This window comes from Ciconia boyciana, chromosome 2 (assembly GCF_034638445.1).
Source record: "Ciconia boyciana chromosome 2, ASM3463844v1, whole genome shotgun sequence".
NCBI classification, from domain to species: Eukaryota; Metazoa; Chordata; class Aves; order Ciconiiformes; family Ciconiidae; genus Ciconia; species Ciconia boyciana.
The window spans coordinates 115627426-115643974 of record NC_132935.1 but is presented as its reverse complement, the minus strand read 5'-3'; the positions used below and the strand labels follow the sequence as shown (position 1 = coordinate 115643974).

The 16549-nt window shown below is 46.6% G+C and overlaps 1 protein-coding gene across 1 annotated transcript in view; it reads right to left on the bottom strand.

The window, feature by feature from the left end:
• Positions 1–5093: 5093 nt before the first annotated feature.
• The window catches only part of EEPD1 (endonuclease/exonuclease/phosphatase family domain containing 1), a 65150-nt gene continuing 53694 nt past the window's right edge, over positions 5094–16549 (bottom strand). Inside the window, exons 3-7 of the mRNA XM_072851414.1 lie at positions 16154–16264; positions 12600–12734; positions 11173–11305; positions 5652–5846; positions 5094–5543 (exon numbers count right to left, since the gene is read on the bottom strand). Coding sequence (XP_072707515.1) covers positions 5344–5543; positions 5652–5846; positions 11173–11305; positions 12600–12734; positions 16154–16264 — 774 coding nt within the window. The 3' untranslated portion in view covers positions 5094–5343. The remainder of the gene's footprint in view (positions 5544–5651; positions 5847–11172; positions 11306–12599; positions 12735–16153; positions 16265–16549) is intronic.

Below are 16549 nucleotides of genomic sequence, written 5' to 3'. Positions count from 1 at the left end.
CTGCTACAGAGACACCTTTGGACCTCCCTCAGGCTGGGAACATCTCATCGTGCAGGGTTACGAGATGGCCAGAAGGATGTGTCATCAAAGGGTCACCCAGCCACATATTTCCTAAACGTACAGGTAACCTGTGGGTGCTCTGGAGTAAGTCCTTTTAGCTACTTTGATTCTACGATTCTTTGATTCTATTCTAGCTTTTTTACTTCCAGATATGGAGGTAAAAATGACTTAAGACTTAAAAACCTAAAAACCAAACAAACAAAAATCTCATCTTATGCTATAACCTGATGAGAAAAGGGTCTGCTTGAATGTGCACGTTTTTATATTACATACTGTCCTATATACGTGTGGCCTCTCGTAAGAGGCACCTGATCACAGAGTTGCAGCCTCCTGACATTACTTATAACCAAAGCAGCAACCGGCAGCAGCCAACATGTTGCTGGGAGCAGCAAAAGGTTTGTAGCAACACCTCCGTGAGGGTACCTGCCATTCCCTCGTACAAGGTATGCTATCAGTGGCTCCAAAGTTATAAGCTGTTAAGCCTCATTATCTCCTAAAGCGTTTTAAGCAGCGGGAGGAAATCCAACCCAAACCCGTGTGAATGAGCAGAGAAGCCGGGCAGCGGCACAGGCTGGGGTAAGTGGCCAGGGGCTCCGTCTGCAACTGTGGTCACGTCCTGCTCTGCAGGATGCGGGACACAGCCCAGAACTGCTAAGAGGCGACAGCAAGAGCCGTGCAGCCTGCTGGCAAGGCACTTCAGTCATGCCCCAAGAGAGGCGGATTCACAAAGAGTCGCTGCTGCACCTCTTCTGAGGATGAAAAAAGCTGCCGCAGTCTACGTTTCCCATGGAAGCCCTGCTTCACAGTCAATGGGACTCCTCGCACGGGGGAGAACTTCGCATTTTGCTTTGCAAAAACAAATGAACGCAAGCCTCCTAAGAATTTTTTCCCATCTAGGAACTCTGTATGAAAGTGTGAAATCTGGAAAGTCAAAGGCCAGGAAATGCTTGTGTGGCTTTGCCTTGCTTCCTGCAGATAAGGAAAAACTCATAACCTAAATATGGGACATTTCCACCCAATTTCTGAGTGCTTGAACGTATGACCTGAAGCACTTCCAGGGAACAGCAGCTGCTGCCCTGGGAGCTCTGCTTCCTATCGCATCCGACTCCTGCCTGTGGCGAGCATGCTCCTTCAAGACACCAGTTTTAAAACCAAAAATCAACTCATTCTCGAAAGAAGGCATTTAGATGTCTAGGAAAACCTTGAAATCCCCTGGGCTGACCCTTTTCTGTCCTTTCCTAGGAACGCTGAGCACTGATTCCCACAAGGGCTCTGGAGCGCCAAGACCGGCTACCTTGTGGGACCAAGCTTCCATCCCTCCTGCACCAGGATTCATTCAACCTGCTGCTGCCACGACCTCATTCTTGGAAGTTCATTTCCAGGACAGTTACTTAGTTGTGTTTGCCCCTCAGAGGTTTTTAGCAGCTTTCCAAAATACGCCTCCTGTATCACAACTCCTTTTTTTAGATCATTTGCAGCACTGCTTGGTGCAACAATACTGTGAAGCCAAGTGACCAAATGGACATTTGCCAAATAAATCCTCCTAACAAGCCCACAAGACAAAGCAGAGGCTTTGCCCTGAAGCAAACAGGTCAGAGCAAATAGGTCAGAGCAAATAGGAAAGGAGAATAATTTGGCTGTGGATGTTTTGAAAGCCTTTGCCGCAGGGAGCAAAGAGGAGAGGCCAAACAGGAGATGTGCCTCCCTCAGCCTCAGCGAGCTGCTTTAAGCTTTTATTCCAGCAGGTGCTAAAAGGTAGAAACAACTTGAAAACTCAACCATGCCCCACCACAGCCACCTCCCAGAGGCTGCCAGGAGGAGACCAGAGGTCCCCTGCAGAAGCCACCGCTGTGGGGTCTCCCCAGCCACAGCCACCGCAGGGACCACAGGCTCTGCATCAGCTGTCATCACATCACCCGGCCAGGGGAGGTCTGGGGCTGGCACGTGTCGGGAGGAGACAAGAGGTAGTGCTTGGTTCTAAGAAAGCGGCCAGGCTCCACGTGCAGTAGGCAGGGAATTGCTCCACCACCCTTTGCTGCACACAGGTGAGCTGAATTGCCTTCCAGAAGTGACTATACTTAATAAAAAAATAAACCTGGACCAAAACGGTCTGTAGCCGCTGGTGACATTACTTATGAGGCAGGACCCAGCCTCACAGAATTTGGGCTCCTGAGGGGAGCCCAGAACATGCAAGGTGTAGAGCCTGTATCAGGCCTTTTGCAAGAAAGACTCACTGTTTCTGTGCCGCCTCCATCGTTGTTGCTTCCCTTGGTGCTGCCAGGGCAATACAGCTACAGAAAGCTGAGCTAGCCTCGCTTCTGCTATAAGCATCTTGAAATAAAACTGCTGTTCAGGTTTGCTCCCACAGTCGCAGGAGGAAGCCGGCCACCACTTCAGCTTCTGAACCACCGTAACACGACAAATGCTCTCAGGAACTCCCAAATCCAACAGACTCACAATCACCTCACCATCCTCCAAGGATGTGGCACACAAAAAGCAAAGCAAGCTTTTTAAAACCAGTGAAAAGATCAAGATGGTCAGGCACTGCTGATTCCCAACACGAAGTAACCAGGCACATACCTCGTACTGATGCTCCATGCAAGGCAGAGATCCACCTGTAGGTATCAGACTCCTCTATCCTCCTCCCTCTGATCCTGTAGGAGCCATCTTACTCCAGTTACTCACCAAATAATTACCTTTCCAGAGCTCCCAGTGGGCTGGGCTGAGCAACCTCTGGGCTACAGACCAGCCTCATTAACCTTCCCTACAGCTCACACATGGGTTATGCGGGTGGCTCAGCTCACTTCCCCCACCAGCAGCCCGTGCTAATTGGCAACTCATCAGCCAAAGCAAGGGCCCCTCCTGCAACTGCGAGCACTGCTGCTTGCAGACCACCACCCACACAAGACACTGCAGGTGCTTCTCCAGGCTTCGGTGCCTCTGTGTTTATTTACACGCGCAGCAGATTAAATGTGGTCTGGCCCTTTCAACTTTTATTTCTAAAGCTGTGAAGTCATCTCAGCCTCCAAACACGTCTATAGCAGGGAAACGCTACCAAACGCTAGTTGGTACAAGAGAGCGAGCGTGTTCTTGGGGATGTCACTGCCGCTCACCTCATGTGATACTCATTTGACTCAGGCAACTCTTTTGCATCCTCACCTACAGATTGCAGTGGTCCAGTGAGAGTTGCTTGGGGGATTTGGTGCTGCGCAAATTAAGAGGGAGGGCAGCAAAATCATGCCTGCTGGAAAAGGACAAAGCAGCAGTAAGGATCCAGAACGAAAGCTGGAGCCAAGCTCTCCCGATGGCTTCTTTAATGACCTGGGACAAACGCTTGCACCTCTCATTTTCAACAGGGAATGCTGAGGAAGTAAAGATGCATTTTTGGTCTGATGCTCTGAACTCTTAATCATTGACTTAGCCACTTGAAAGTGAACCACTTAACCATCCTTCAGTTTCCAGGCTATTCCACCTTGCTCCAGTTTTAGTTTTGCGTATAGTCAGAAAAACTGAACTATTCAACCGTGTGTGTTTGCATGTGAATTTACTCAGTTGTTGCTACCTGAAATGAGACAGTATTTCAGAAAGTTAAACTAATGAAAGTGCTATGGGAATATTATATTGGTTTGCTGTAAACCCCTCAGTTACAACATCTCCTGTGGTGTGGCACTGCTGTCAGGAGTAGTTTCCCCTTTATAGCCCAGTGAGTTGTGCCAGAGAGCTTTCCTTTCCACTCAGCAGCAAAATGTGCTGTGTGGTCATCTGGAGCTGGAGCAGAAGGTGCTGGGCTAACTGGGCAGCTCAGCACCTTTCACACTCAACCTATTTCTTTTGCAGATGCTGAATTGCTTTTTCCAGTCCTTATATGTTTCCATTCTAGGTCACTGTTTATTAATTGCTACTTGAAAAATTTTATGTAGGTGGCAAATTTAATGCTCCATCTCCAGTGCTGTCATGGCAGCTTGCTGACTGAAGCCCTCCCCACCCAGGACACGCACAGAGGCAAACATCCTTAGAAGCAGACCCCATCCCTGCCATATACACGATGACCATACACTGTATTTAGACTCCCTGTTGTGGTGCCTGGACCAGGCTTATGCAGCAATGAAGCTCAGGAAAGTGATGCATAACTGCCTGGTCTTCACAGAATCACAGAATCATATAGGTTGGAAAAGACCTTTAAGATCATCAAGTCCAACCGTACTCCTTCTTCCAGAGGGAAAAACTGAAAACCCCTAAAAAATCAATGGGCAGAGGTCAGTGCAACACATGCATCAGCCTTTGCAGTGATCATGTCAATGTGGGCTCATCCATAGACCTCCCACCGATGTATGACCTATTTCTCCCCACGGCAGAGCCCTGCTCAGAACACCAACTCCTGGACAAAGACTCAGGGCTACATCTCCTCTTTGATGCCATTGCAGGGCCAGAGGACAAGGGTTGTTCCTGCAAGATCCTCAACAGGGAGGGCACTGGAGAAATGGCAAAGGGCACTGGAGAAATGGCAAAGGGCACTGGAGAAATGGACCAGGTTCTGCAGAGGGACAAGTCAGTGGTTTCCCAGCTCCTGAAGGCTAGCGTGCAGGAAAAAAACAACACTGAATGCTGCATGCCAAACAAAAAGCCAAAGCCAAGCTCCAGGAAGCCCTTCTGGGGCAAAATGCACACTGCCAGGAGCATAAGGAGAGAGGAAGGGAAGGACGAATGGTGCCCACATCCACATGGGGCTGTGGAGGAACGGTGCCTCTCCAGGCTGAGCTGGAAGGACCACTCAGGCCTCATTTCAGGTCACGTAGGGACCAGCTTCAGTAGCTTTTGCAAGTGCTGAACAGCATTTGCGACTGGCCAAGAGTTTCCACAGTGTCCCTCTTTTTGGGGCCTCTCTTATTCCCTCAATTTACAAGGAGGCAAAGGAAAATAACCATCACTCCCCCCTCACCCTCACAGCAAAGCCCTGCTTGGCTGCATTTTAGCAAAGATCCTGTACAGTATTAAAAGTACACTTTATTTTCTGTACAATTCTCATCCAAATCTCCAAGGCATGGAAATGTCCACTGTGTCCCCAGAAAAAGCTGCAGATTGCTCCGCTGCTGTGAGACACCCCACAACTGTCCAGGAGGGGCACAAAGCCAGGGCCACCAAAATCAAGTGCTGATGCTTTTTCTAGGCGCGGGGAGGAGAGCGGGAAGGAGGAAGAGGGGGAGGCAGTCCTGCTCTGAGCTGCGAGCGAACAGAGCCTTTGGCCGCTCACTGGGGAGCAGAAGAGGCACCCTCAAGTTCACGTCATCGTTCGTGCTTAGCGTGGGAGTCGTTGCGTTCGACCGTCACCCCGTTCCCGTTCCGCGTCACCTCCTTCCTGTTCCAGTCCTTTTCCAGGTAAAATTCAGCAAGCACGGGGCAGTGGTCCGAAGCCACCCCACCCCAGGACCAGTTATCGGGGATCCATGGGTTTGTAAGACCTTCTCGCACAACAGCCCAGTGGCCTGCATGAAAAAGAATCACAGAGAAGAAGATAAGTAATATTGCCCAAATTTGACACATGCCGTTAACCTAACTAAAGGTTACGTGACCTCACTAAAAAGCAACTCTACCTGTGAAAACCTTTTTCAAGCTCCGACTGATCCAGATGTTATCCAGCGACTTGGACCCTTGTGGGTTCTTTGTGCTTATGTTGGTGAAGGTGCTGGAAGGCACCAGGTGATAGAACTTCTCCTTCCTCAGGATGTCGTGGTCGCTGCTGTCCGGGGCCTGGTTAAAATCTCCGAGGATGATCACGTCTTTTTCTCCTAGAAAACAGGAAAAATAGAAATGAATGGGGGGAATGGACATCCATCGCTTAAATACAAGAGGGAGAGAGGATAAATGGGAGGAGGAAAAATACAAATACTGAGTAGCAAAGCTGACTTTACTCAGAACTCCCGAAATAAATGCTGTTTAAAACCTTTTTCACTGGCTATTTACTCATGGCCATTCTCCTCATGACAATAAAAAACAGCCAGTACACATTTCATGCTTGTTTTTAAATATAATCTCATTTATATTGGTGTCCTTTGTTTGCTATTCACTGATAGTGACAAACTCAAAGACAAGCAGTTCTGGTCTTAGAGGTTTTTGGAAATCTGTAGCTTTATAAGCTTATTTTTTTCTTTTTCTGCAAGAAACACATATTAGGTTTAACTAGTCCTGACACTGTTTTTTTATAGATCTGCTGTAAGACTCAAGGACACTTTTGTGAGGATCCCAGGAAGACACAGCCTTTTGCTGGTATATACCAGAGTCCCAAAAGCACAGTGCTCGTTCTAACCCTCTGCATTTAAGAAATCCCAAAGAACAAGCCCAAGGAGCAGCCTGCAAGCCTGATGGCAGAAGATGAGTTCACAAACCACACAGACACACCCTGACTACAGCAACTTTCCTTTGCCTGGCCGACTGAAGGGATACTGCTGAACTTGGGATGTCTTAGACTTTGTCTAGGGCTGAATTTTCAAAGAAACTAAGGGAATGACTTGGAATGCTCATCAAAAAATCCTGTCTTCATGTGAATAGAAAATGGCCTCAGTTCCATTTTATTTCCAGCCCCAGTGACGTGAGAAAGGAAACTCTGGACCCTAATTTCATATCCACAATGTGTGCTCTCCTAGCTCCACAGCTGCAGATGGAGACATCCCAGCTGTGCACTGGGGTACAAGGACAATGCGCTTGTCCCGGTGCCCATCTCAAACCACTGCCAGAAATGTCTGGTAAGACAAACTCAAGAATGCTGATAGCTGATCAAAGATGTCGCTGCGTTACAGCTTGGTCCTGGAGAAGGAGGAAGATGCTAAAAGGAGGCACAAATGCACCAAAAATTATCCCAAATCTGACTTCAGAGACGAGAACTATGCGATTCTGTAAGCCCTTTCCTTCCTGGGGTTGAAGTGTGGAGGGAGAAGGGGTGGACGGCTGGATTGCTTTACCACACCTGGTGCTCACAGATAAACCTCCTTGTTTTGTGCTGTTGCTGTAGAAGTAGCTAGCCAGGAGAGGGAGCGCAAGTTAAGCAACAAAATCTATTCCACTCCTGTCTTGCACTGCTTGACAGATGTATTGGGAAAGGGCTGGAGAGAAGCGAGATTGATAGCCTATGACTTACCAAACCAAATAATTCAAAACATGCTGCTTGCTAAGATGCAGAGAGGCAATGAAACAATAGTGAAACTATTTGTGGTTTCTCTACCCTTTGCAAGTCACAAATCATATTGGAAATGACAGGAGGTTTAAATATTATTCTATAGTGTTGTGACAGTGGCCTTCCCACCTTTAAAAGAAACAAAAAACCCAAACCTGAACCCGAGCTATTTTAAGCTCCATCAGAACCCAAAAGAAAATCAGTTCTTGCGTAATGGGATGATGGTGCTTGCTGGGAGCCAGTGGTTTTGCATGCATCCTATCGCAAAAAACCCAAGATCTCTCACTTGGCAGGACCAGGAAGCCTGAAATGTGACTGCGCCGTCTTGGTCCTTCAGGACTAATGCTTGCTTAATGGCCAAGGCAGCACTCGGCTCCTTCCATGCTTTCAGCTCAGCTGTATAAGTGGGGAAAGGCCGTTACAGAAACCTTTGGAGCACATCCTTGGGGGGGGGGGGAGAGGTGGTGGTGTTTAAAAATGACAGAGAGGCAGGGATCTTAACAGCAGTATCTTGATCCCGCACAAAATATATTCGATTCTATTCTTAAAGTACTCTCACTTCTTTTAGCAAACCCTCAAGCCTATTTCCCTTGCATGAAAAATCTATGAAAAAAACATAATCACAAGTGAAAATTTTAACTGACTGCTCCGTTCTGGACAGTTTAGAAAGAGCAGAGCCTAAAAGACCCAGCACCTAACCGTGTGCTCGGAATGAGGTAAGAAGTCAGCCTGCTGCATGCACAGGGAGGGAGTCACTGTATTCTTCACCCACTTAAATTTCTGCATGCAGAATAATTAAGCACAAAATCAAAATGCAGCGTAAAGTTGACAGACGGAACAGGCTGGGGTGTGTTAAAGAAGCCGAAACCCAATTTGCCATCGGGGAGGGAAAGGATTGCTTCTGGTCCCCTCTCACAGAAGCTTCTGGGGCTCCCCATGATTACAAATGACCAGGGAAAAGGCTGGGCAGCTCTGCACTAAGCAGGAAAAGCAGGCAACACCAATTTTCTAGATAGCCACCAACTTCATTTCCCCGGTCACCCCGGGTCCCTCAGCCAAGGCAGGGAGCAGAGCCGCCATGCAGCAGCTGCAGCTCTCAGGGGTCTCACGGATCAGCCCCAACGGCTCTTGGCCAAACTTAGCCAAAGAATTCATGCCGTTGCCCATAACGAGGCATGATAACTGATTGAAAACGGCAGTCACAATGTCCACAGTTACAATCAGATAGGGGAAAAAAGAAAATCGAGACAATGCTACTGGTGCTGTGATGTGATTTTCCTCTTTTGGAGGAAACAAGAGTTTGAGACTGGCAGGGCTCATTCCTCCTCCTCCTCCTCAGGACTGGGCAGCAGCCTGAGCCAGAGGCTCCTCAGCTGATGCAACCTGGTCCTCCTCCTCCTCCGGCAGGACAGAGCAGCAAGCGCTCCCTTACCAACCCATCTTTTGCTGCAAAGGTCCCTCTCACAGACTATACTGTCCCACAAGGACCCAGAGCCTCCATCTGGTGGGACGTGGTGGCCTACAGCCCGTAGCAGACAGGCGCATGTCCCATTACCTCTCAGGGGTGCTCCCACACACATTCAGACCCATCGGGCTCAAAGCAACCCTGCCCTTGTCAACAGAGAACTCTTCAGGTGAGGAAAAAGTCCAGTCTGTTTGCAAATGCATCTGCAAATTCACTGAAGCACCACTGACTTTTAGCAGTGTCTGTGGGTGGCTCTCAGCCAGCAAAGCAAAGCGCTGCCTTAACTCAGCCCTGTGCCGCAGCGGCTGAGCACCGGTGTGCCAACGCAGTCAGCTGAGGGCCTTCCAGTGCCTGCAGAAGGTCTGCAGTGTTGAAATCTGCTTTCCTGCAGGAACCGGGAAACCCTCCTTTGCTTCGTGGCAGTCCAAAGAGACACCTGTAGGACACTCTCCCTGGCTTTCCCATGCCCTGAATGAGTCCCCTCATGAACCCTTAAACCCCCAAATCCTTCCTGGAGAGAGTGAGAAGCAGAGGATGAGAAGGATGTGATGGTACATCAGCTGCTAAGAGGCTCCCTACCGCCGCTCAAAGGTCTTCTAAGCCTAGTGCCTGATGCATGGGTAGCCCCTGGAATATGGCCAAGCCAGATGGGAGAAGGTGACTAAGCCAACACCCTGGTCCCTGGGTCCAAGCCCTTCCAGTACATCCAGAACAGCATCTATGTCCTGCCCGTGGTCACCACACTGAAGACGAACTGGTGGAGTTCTTGAGAGAAGGCAGAAGGGCTGCTGCAAGAGTTAGCTATGAGCAGCCAACAGCCACCGTGACTCTCTGCTACTGCTGAAGGGAAAGAAAGAGGGGGAAAAAGGAACCAGGACCCACTGGTCTGATGGGAGAAATATGGGGACACCAGGGCTCTGCATTACAGGAGGCTGTGGATAGTAACCAAATGTCCTCAGATGCTCACGTGCCTCTTCGTAAGAATGAAAGATAACAGAGTAGGCGTCTGTTAGCAAAATGGGAGCAGAAACTCAAATTTACTGCAGTACTCACAGAAAAATCAGTTCTTATTACCCATATTTTATGGATTGATTTGGAAGAAATTGAAAGATGGCGGTAATTTTAAGCATGACATTGATTTTGGCAGGGTAATTCAGTACTTCAAAGTGACACGTGTGTACTACCATTTGTTTAGGAAACAAGACCTTAATCCCACACGTTTGGAGGAACCTGAATCTCTCCTTTTGTGAAAGACTAAGCCAAGAACAAGCATGCTCCAGTAATGTGCCCACCATATGAAAATAAAAACATGAAATAAAGAGAAGCCCTAATGCCAACAGTCTAAATTTAGATGCAGTGGAAATGCAACTCGGTTGACTTCGGAAGAGCTACACATTTATCTGTCTCAGTTCAGCCTTTGGGGATTAAACAAACGATCCTTTTGTTTACCTTCATCCTTTCCAGTTTCAAGGTACATGGGCAAGTACTTAAATCAGTAGCACTTAAAAATAGCTCTGACTTCTTGCAGCTCAAAAGGAAAAACAATAGAACACGCATAAAAACTGCAAATACCTCTTGTGTATACAAGAGGGATATTAATGCTTCCAAGTGACCAACGTTGCTAAACTGGGCCAAGCTGAAAATCATCATGCATATAAACCTTGTAACCCTTTTGCATCTTTGTCAAGCAGTAAATGAAGGGCTAGATTTTTCTATTCCTATAACAAGATCAGCAACGTTTAGAATCTGAAATGTGCTGTTCTGCTTTGTAGGAAATTTAATTTAATTTGCAAGCTTCAAAGTAAGAAGCAAATTCTCAGAAATGAGGTAAAGAAATTCAGCTGCCTATTACATTGCTCAAGTTCAGATCTAAATTCTGGTGTCCCTCATCCTGGTGTAAAACCAGAGAAACTTATTTGAAATCAACAAAATTATCCTGCATATTAAACCCAGGTACCAAAGCAGGATTTGGTCTCTTTTCTTATTAGCAGCCATCTCCTGATTTGCATTGGGTTTTCCAAAGTGCTTCCAATTATCCAAAAAATAAATATATAGAATCTATTTCTTTTGGAAAAAAGCCATTAAGCTTTGTTCTGAGATCAGGTAGGTGTCATTTCCACAAAACACTTAAAATAGCGTCTTAACCCTGGTGTCTTCTCTTTTTTTTTGGCTGAACTCGCTCTTACACTAGCATAAAATCAGAAGGAACTTCATTTGAAAAAATGGTGTCAAAGCCAGTAGGATCCCCTGTGCTGTTTGAGTTAATTAGGAAAGACTATAAGACAATGAGCAAGGGAAAAGCACATTCGCCACGCTATCCATCATTCAAATACAAATACCGGTAAAGACAGTTGCAAGGCTGATGAAGGTATTTGTGAAACTCGCACTGAGACAGATTTTCCTTTTTTTTTAAATTCCTTTCGATTAGATAAACTGGCCAGCATGCATGTGATAGCCCGCAGGAAAAAAACTGCCCTACCTTTCAGAGTCTCCTGCAAAGTCTGTGCAAAGGCTGCCAGTTTGTGGCTGTCGTGGTTCTTCCCAGTATTCTCTCCTGCCGAGGACGACAAGGCCAGATGAAGGTTAACCAGCGTTAGATCATTTATCCCAACCTGGGAGAGGAAGGAGGAGAAATCAATGCCATGCAGACAGGGCACGGAAGGCCACAAAGCAAAACCACGCGCCTGTTCCCAGTGCTTTCGGCAGTAAATCTGCGTGACTGGGACTCACTTTGCTATGCATGTGGTGTGTTTTGGTTTGCCTTGGTTTGGGGAGGGAGAGCGGGAAGGTGTTTTGCAGCTTTGTTTGCAATAACCTGATACCCTCTCGGTTCTGGGAAAACTGGTTTGCATAAGCAAACAGCTTATTTCCGCCACGGCTGCAGAAAGAAGCCGTCTGCTTATGAAAATCAGTTTATGCAAAACCAGTTGTTAATAAGCTACAAATAATGTCATGGTCATTACATGGGCTAATTACTCCTCTCTTGTGATTAGCCCTGGCCCGTCACAGAGACTAACCAAGAAACTTAATGTACCTTGAAAGGAGCTGTTGGCTCCCTGCAATCTTCTGCTTACCTTCTGGGACTCACTTGGCACAAGTAATACTTACTCTTAATACTGACCTATTTACATGATTAATTAATATTAATTATTTGTAGTAATTTATTCATAATTATTTTATTAATGCTTCTCTCAAAGCATTACCAGAGATGTCAAGTTGCCTAAACTGGACCCCTCCATCACATCCTGTGCAGAGATGGGCTCTCTGTGCTTGTATGTTCACTCAAGCATATGTACGAGAAGAGTTTCCAAAATGCAGGATGTTCTTTTAGATGGGTTCAGCCTAGTGAAAAAGCTTTAAAATGGAAACTCTGCACTATGCCAACAACATAAGATAGATCAGCCCGAGTCTCTCAGGAGCACTGTGCCTTCTATATATATATATCTCTCCATGTATCTATCTGTCTCCATTCTGCCTACACTTACCCCTCTCCACTCACAAGAATCACAGCCCTGTGGCTGGCTGCTGCTGGATACGCACCTTGTCCTTGCTGTGTTAATTTGGTAAAAGCAGAACAAGGTGACTGGTGACTTCTGTCACGCTCTCAGCGGCTGTGGATGCTACTGAAGACCCACTGACCCTCACGTGCCCAAATGCTCCCTTGCAGCAGGGTTTGCTCCCACAGGAGCAAGGGAAAGGACGGACTCTGGTGATCTGCCATACGTATTAAGGCCCACTAAGCACCTTTCTATAATCAAGGCATGAGGCAGTGCTGAAGTGATGAGATGGGTTAGAGCCTCACACAAATTTTTATCTGTTAGAAGACTGTGTCTCTTTCCATCTTACCCACATTTTTTTTAATAAAAGCTAAAGTCTGCAAGGGTAGGTTGGCGCAACGGCAGTTACCTTGAAATGTGCAAGATATGGGTGAGGATATGAGTGCTTCCCATTGCCATTAGTCTGTGCACTCTCCTGAGATGAGGCATCTTTCAGTTCAATGCCAGCTGTTGTATCCCAGAGGAAGCCAGAATATTCAACTCCCTGGAATTAAAAAAAAGAGAAAAGCTAGCAGTAAGAAGGTAAAACCAAAACATTCTGCCCAGATGCAGCCCCCTAGATGAAACTTTCACCTGCAAGTTTCAATACCACTCTTTCTGTTGGCAGTGGTGTACATCACTCCCAAAATATGCAGAGGCGGTAAAAGACAATGCAGGTTTATATGCGGGCGTGGTGCCTGCGGAGGGCAGGAAGCCCAACTCGCTGTGCACAAGCGTAAAGGAGAAACAGCATCCTAGGCTACCAGTAGGAGATAAAGAGAACGGGTGGAAATGCTTCTTTATTTCACCCCAACCAAAAGCCCCACCAGATGTGGGAAGAACGCTCCCCGGGCAGCCCCACTGACTTCGCTGAAAACGGAGCGTGCTGAGTTTCAAACACATATTGCTCTGCTACCTGCAGCCCCTCGCGTCTGTACGCTGGCTATCGGACACCCAGGTAACTTAAGCACTGCTTGCTCCAGCCAAAGATTTAATAAGCTGTTTTATCTTATACAGGTGGAGCACGTTCAGGACCACCACAGGGGTGAAAGATAAAGATGCCGCCTCTCGTGCACGTGTTTGGGCTGATACAGTCCTCGTTTCCTCCTAGTCCAGGAAAGGCATCGGATTCTTCCGAGCGTGGTCAATAACGAGGTAGTTTATTATCCATAGGAAAATAAGGATTGTTTGTCTGACCCTGAGCTCCGTGCCTCATGGTCTCACTGGGCGACTGCTAGGGTTGCGGTAGATGATGCTGTGCACAGTTGTTCCTTCTCCCCACGCCGTATGCCATCTCACAGATTTCTGTCGGCGCAAGCTAAAAATATCCAGGCTCCTTGAGTCTCTTGGCATGAAATCTGGTCTAGACCTCTCAGCCCTGTCAATCTTCTCTGTCTCTTTTGCAGCTTGAATGTTTCACGCTCAGCTCTCCGCTCCTTTTAGCTATGTTTCTATCATCCTGCATGGGTTTTTTTGATTAATTCAGGACGTGGAATTGGCATTTTCAGAAAGCTGCCCACCCTGGTCACACCAGCAGCGCTACCTAATTCAAAGCCTGTCAGCCTCTCCTCCCATCACCCAGACACCATTTTCCTTGGTATCATTCAAACCCGCTTCCCTTAGCAAATTGTCGTTAAATCCATCGCAAGGAAGAGTTTTTTCCATTTCAGCTGCAATAAAAAAGTGTTATCTGCTCTGCTGACTTCCCGTGAGCCTTGAAAGGAAGTATTAAGGTTGGCTACCAAAGGTAGGATTTTTGGTTTTTAGATGGGTTCAGCCTTTGGATTTTTGATTTAAGGTTGGATTTTTCCTTTGGTAGCTCCTTTAGATAACTCACCTTTAAAATACTGACAAAATTATTCCACCAGTCAGAAGTCTAAGGTCTGAAAACTGCTCTAGGAAAAGATGTGGAAGAATAAAACTGCTGTCAACGGCTGTTCACTATTCCCTGGCTCCAGATTTCACATCAACATGGTGGTCAAAAGTCATTGCTTGGTTGAAGGCCAAATGCCCGGGACGTGTGGAAGCACGAGCCTGAAGCACCATCCACCATTCTGCATTATTTAGCCCTATAGAGCATCCCGAGATCAGCTTGTGCCGAAGATGCTATACGCTCAGGGTTACACTGCCTTACTTCACTGCATTGCACTTGTGTACACAATGTTCAAATCTGACGGACCCATTAACTAACCCGAGGGGTAGAGTAGACTTTTTGGCTTAGTGGAGGGTTCTCCAGCACAGGCAGGTTTCTGTTAAAGCAGCTAAAAGGAAGAGTCAGTAGATACCATTTCTATTCTTAGCTTGGCCACAGACTTTTCCCATAATTTTGTGAACCATTCATCCTTACATCCTCACCAGTAAAATAAGGTAGATGATGATTTTTAATTACGCAGCCCATTGTCAAAACTTTCATTGTTATCTTTGGAAATACAGCTCAGGAAAAAATAGACTAAAGACTGGATTTAACATAGAAACTCTGAAACAATTATTAATCATTCTTGGAAAAAAGGAAAAAGCAGAGGGAACAACTTCAACAACTTCAACAACTTTTAAAATTCAGTGTTTTAATGATCTGGTCTAACAAGAGATCCCAAAGGAAAACTCCAGCCAGGAATAAAAATGTCCTGAAGGGGATTTGCACTCTGCATCAGAATTAAGTGTGAATTGTGCTAAACCTTGGACACATTCAGACCCTCTGTGTCTTTCTAGTGGTAGGTAGAGTCCAATCCTTGTGCTGCTCAGGTGGAGGGTTTTGGTTCGTTTTTTTTCTCTCCTGTTAGTTGCCATTCTTCTGTTTTACTCAGAAGGGCAGCAAAAGTTGCTGCACCTCCCAAAACATCAGAGTCCAACAACAGCCTCAGGTGTGAGCAGTGATACAACTTGATTTGGAAAAGCCAGATTAAGGAAATGTGGATTCTAAGCAGCGTGATTACGGGACACAACTGCAGCCACATCTTTTAATAACAAAAGTGCTCAGTATAGATGAAGACAGCCTGATGTACTGCTAGGCACCATTCATTACATGACAGATCTCGCTTCTTGCTTCCACACCACAACAACATCCATGCTGCAATAACTGCATCAGGAAAAGGATCTTGTTCAGCAACAACAGGCTTGAGCCCGAGGAGGACCTTGCTCTGAAATCTCATTAGCTCCCTTAAAGGGAAAAAAGAGAGATTTCCCTTGGGAGAGACTGCTTTTGGGCACCATTAGTGGTGTCCAGTCCAATACAGCTATACCTTGAATACTGTCAAGGGTAGCAGGTGCAGCTGTCACCACCTTATAAATTAGTACCTCACTGCAGTACATACATCTATTCCCACGGCATAAGGTGCTGCAGGGAAAAGCACAGTGCAGCAAGGTGCTGATTTCAAATGGAGTCCATGGCATTTTAAACACCAGTGCAGAGCACTCTGGGGAACGTGCGAGATAAGCTCCTCTTCCAGATGAGGACAGCAGGCTGCACAGCCCCTCTGCAGGGTCTTCACTTGCAAACTAGGAAAATGGGGAGCTCTTCTGAATGCCAGCCAGTGCTGTGCTGGGGAACAACCTCAGCTGACTAGCGCAAAAAAATTCAGAAGTACTGTAATTCAGCCTGCCAGGGGCAAAACCAAGGACTCTTTCCTTGTCCTAATGTGTAGCCTTTCCTCTATATTTCTCTGTTTTTATCCACCATACCTCCCCCAAGCACACACACCTTCCTCCTTACAAGTGTGCCACAGGCTGAGGAAAACAATTCTTCCAAAAAATCAATCCCACAGTTGAATTGAAAGCTATAGGAAGAGTCAGCTTAAAAAACAAGAGATGCAAACCTTGCCAAAAAAGATTTGCAAAATGGTTTGCCTTAAACAGATTCAAAATATGTGCTTGCTTAGAGGGGACAAAAAAAGCAAAGCCAAAGTTCAGACTTAGGGATTAATGTACCTTGTGTAGCTGGCCCGAGGGTTTTTCGGAAACAACACCCTTCCAACATCCTCTAGGGCCCTTCCATTTGCGGATGTTTGGCAGCGTCGGCTGGTTCAGCTCCATACAAAACTAGATAGAGAGGAAAGAGAAGAAAAAAAAAAAAAAGATCAGCTTTGTAGGGTTTTAAAAAAATTGCAAAATAAAGCATTTAGCGAGACATTGGTAAGAGACACCGTGGAGCACTGCCCTCCATGAAGGCTTGCAAAGGAGGTGGTCTGGGCCATATCCCAGGCTGACTCACCCCCGACTGGACATTATTTGGAGATAAATAAAAATTAAAACAGCTCAGTGCAAATGCTGTGAGTAGAACGTTTCCCCTTCAGACTCTTTTTTTTCCTCCAAAGCTCCTTGTTT